This window comes from Sinocyclocheilus anshuiensis, unplaced genomic scaffold (assembly GCF_001515605.1).
Source record: "Sinocyclocheilus anshuiensis isolate Anshui unplaced genomic scaffold, SAMN03320099.WGS_v1.1 scaffold1027, whole genome shotgun sequence".
NCBI lineage: Eukaryota > Metazoa > Chordata > Actinopteri > Cypriniformes > Cyprinidae > Sinocyclocheilus > Sinocyclocheilus anshuiensis.
The window spans coordinates 955,443-959,177 of NW_015547697.1; the positions used below are offsets into that span (position 1 = coordinate 955,443).

At 39.0% G+C, this 3,735-nt stretch overlaps 1 protein-coding gene across 1 annotated transcript in view; it reads left to right on the forward strand.

The window, feature by feature from the left end:
- Positions 1-2,052, forward strand: part of LOC107703663 (serine/threonine-protein phosphatase 2A 55 kDa regulatory subunit B beta isoform-like) — an 18,054-nt gene extending 16,002 nt beyond the window's left edge. The window contains exons 9-10 of the mRNA XM_016506388.1: positions 332-423; positions 534-2,052. Coding sequence (XP_016361874.1) covers positions 332-423; positions 534-891 — 450 coding nt within the window. The 3' untranslated portion in view covers positions 892-2,052. The remainder of the gene's footprint in view (positions 1-331; positions 424-533) is intronic.
- Positions 2,053-3,735: the final 1,683 nt, after the last annotated feature.

The window sequence follows — 3,735 nt, forward strand, 5'->3', positions numbered from 1 at the left end:
TATATATATATATATATATATATATATATATATATATACTGTACAATGTAAATAAATCTAAACAAATCTTCAAGCAATAGTGAGGGTAGCCACAGTACATTTCTTTGATGAAATGTAACAGAATCTTGATGTGGTTGGACAAAAAGTAAGGTAAAATCTTTAAAAAGGCCTTTCATTCTCTATTGGAAAGCAGGAAAAGTACAGTTTATACAGCTACAAGCAACATTCCTGTTATACGGTTATATATAAAGAAGCTTGACTTGTACTAAACATGACTAACCTTAACTCTAATGTTTTTGTACAGAATTCTCATGTTTGTTTGTGTTTTTAGGTCCATGACTACTTGCGAACCAAATTGTGCTCTTTGTATGAAAGCGATTGTATTTTTGACAAGTTTGAATGTGCCTGGAACGGAACGGACAGGTGAGGCCAATCACCCTCAAAACATCACCTTTGACCTTTGAAACATAACCCGAGCGGATCCAGCTGCTCTGAGTCTGTTCCCTCTCAATCCCTCTCTTCTTCCTCTGCAGCGTGATCATGACAGGCGCTTACAACAACTACTTCCGAATGTTCGACCGGGCGAGTCTGCGTGACGTGACTCTGGAGGCCAGTCGGGAGGTGTGCAAGCGGCGGGCGGTCCTGCAGCCACGGCGTGTGTGCGTGGGCAAGAAACAGAAAGAGACGGACGTCAGCGTGGACAGTCTGGACTTCAGGAAGAAAATCCTCCATACCGCCTGGCATCCCAAAGAGAACATCATCGCCATCGCAGCCAGCAACAACCTGTACATTTTTCAGGACAGACTGACGCCCAACGGACATCACAACACGCCGGAAATACAGAGCGCGCCTCCCAAGTGGCAGACGCAACCAAACCCTCCCACATACTAAATTCAGTTCATTTCACGCCCTTTGTGATCACATTTCCCATCTGGATTCAGTGTCGCCAGCATCACAACAATCTCATGAACTGTTATGAACATATATAACCCCCAAAATTGAATAACAGGACCTATAACCGTGGTCCGAATGAGAATGTATCGCTCAGATTCTAGCGCATGGCATGCAGTATGAACACTCGGGTTAGATAATGTTAAGCTACCCTGACACATTCAGATCGCACATGCATGTTTACAAAGCTGTTGAACAGGGCTTATTTAACAATGACGATTGTAAACGAATCAGACGCTTTATAACGCTCTGCAGTGCTTGTGTAGAATTAAGTGTCCGTTTGTTCGTTTTCCTTGGTTTGACAAACCGCTCAGGGACTCTCTAAGGCCTCTTCTTATGTTCAATGGCAAAACGCACCAAAACGAAATCCAGAACAAGCAGAGGACAGGATGCAGGAATTATGGAGGTCTGCTGAGAGACATTGCTGGAAGGAAAACGGCATGTGCAAGGATCAGTTTCATCACCACCCCCACCTCAATGTGTAAAGAACATTCCCAGTTCAACGCTTCTGACCACCTACTTACAGGCGCTTGCTAGCTAGTGCACTGGTTTGATGATTTTATCTTGTGTGTTAAAGTAGATCAAGCAAAAGTGAAAAAGAATTTCCCACCCTCATGTCATTCCGAAATCTATTGTGGAACACAAAAAGAGAAATTTAGCGGAATGTTCATGCTGCTCTTTTCCACACAATGAAAACATATAGTATCTTCAGTATATAACAGTTATGAGACAGGCAAGGTGTAATGTAGTTTGCCGTTGATGATGTTAAAACCTAATATGTGCGAGTATTCGTGAGATTTTAATGCTATAGTGGAAGGAGAACATTTTCTGTGAACTTAAATTTGCATCGGAAGTCGCGACAGATCCTTATACCATATTGTGATGTACGATGGTGTGAATCGGATTAACGAACAAAATATAGGGTGGGAATTGTTTCTGTGCACTTGATGGTGGCAGATCTCGAAGTGTTTCAAATTTCATCCAAAATGAAAATTCTACTTTTCTAAATTCATGTTATTGTAACTCACTACACCAAAAAATTGGCAACTTACAATTTCTACAATATTTTCTAATTGATCTTCCCTTTAAAAAAAAAAATGTTATTACAATTTCAATCAAAATGTCAGGTTGATTATATATACAAATCATATATAAATATTAATATATATACACATTTATTAAATATGTACGTGTGTGTGTTTATATAGGCCTACATATAAATATAGACAGTACGTACACACATATATTATGTAAACACAAACTTTTATTTTGGATGCGATTAATCACGATGAATCGTTTTGTCAGCTCGCTATTTATTTTTTGTATTAAATAAAACTTTTTTGGAGCTGGATAAACCCAGATGAACATTCTTCAAAATTTCTCCATTTTCACATGGGTTTTGAACAACACGAGTGTGAGTAAATTACATAAAATCTGTGCGAACGAATCCTTTAATACAAATTCTTCAGAGCGAGCTCGATCACAGCTTTGAGGTTAAATCCCAATTCCCCTGTATGAAGTATTTTCAGCATGATGCCTGGTTGGTACCTTTTGATCTGCATATTACAGAAGTAACGTCCAAAAGCGGGCGCTCACAGTGATTGTGTTTATATCCTGAAATGGGTTCAAATACAAAGGAAACCTGAACCTGCCCTGTTTCTCTTGTCCCTGGCATGACATCAGCGCGAGAGCAACTCACAGAAACGCTGCCGTGTCGTTTAACTCGGACTTTTATTTCATTTAAAATAATTCATACAAATGCATACAGTCACAAACATTTCTTTTTGGATTCTGTTTAACGAAAAATATTAATATCTCATAGTATATATTGTATGTATATTGCTAGCCTACCACTTTACCAGGAAGGAAAACTATGTAGGCGATGGAGAGCTGCAAGTATCCCGGCATCCTGAAAAACACGGTACAATCAAGTCACACACTAACAGGCAAGCATTACGCCAGCTTTGCACAAGACAAATTGTTTTTTTTTGTTTGTTCAAAAACTGAACTTTTCTGTTTTCTTTTTAACCTTTAACACATAAAGAAATACATGCTCTAAAAATAAAAACATACTGAGTGTAGTTATTTAAAGTACTGTACTGAAATTTGACTACAAAAGACAAATGGGTACAAAAACAATGCACTATGTGGTTTAATTTAGAAGGAAGGGAGGGAGGGGGAAATAAATTTTCCTGAGAGGGTGTGCAAATCCCGCCTCTTTCAGGGCTTTGAAAATCAAACGAGCGAATCTAATATGCTTTTTGTTATGGTATCTATAATCAGGTGGTAAGATGCCTCCCTTAATGCGGTTTCAGTTTTTTTTTCTCATCTACAAACCACTGATGATGTCCTAAAAACTGTACACAAACAGGTTACATTCATGTAATAGCTACTGTTGTTTTAATGAAACCCATTAGACAGACAAAATAACAGATAAAAGATCGCCCACTGCACTTGGACAGACTACAATCTAAAACAGCAGGATTTTGCATCAGGGAGAAGTTTGAAATCCACAAGATTTTCTCTTTTTTGTTGTTTTTTTTCCCACTAGAAACTTCAAAGAGCGCAGTCCACCACCTTCAGTCGAAGAGTTGGCTACTTCGGAGTTGTGGTTATTTTTAGTGGCTGGTTCTGAGCCCGGGAGCCTGTTTGCGCTCCTCTTCTTTGGGGTATGCTTCCGCAGATTTATAGTATTACTATGTTTGTAAACATGATCCTATAGCATTTCATCTGAGCATTGCGAATCACGCGTATGGCCATGATAAGCGTCGAATTAATGACTTT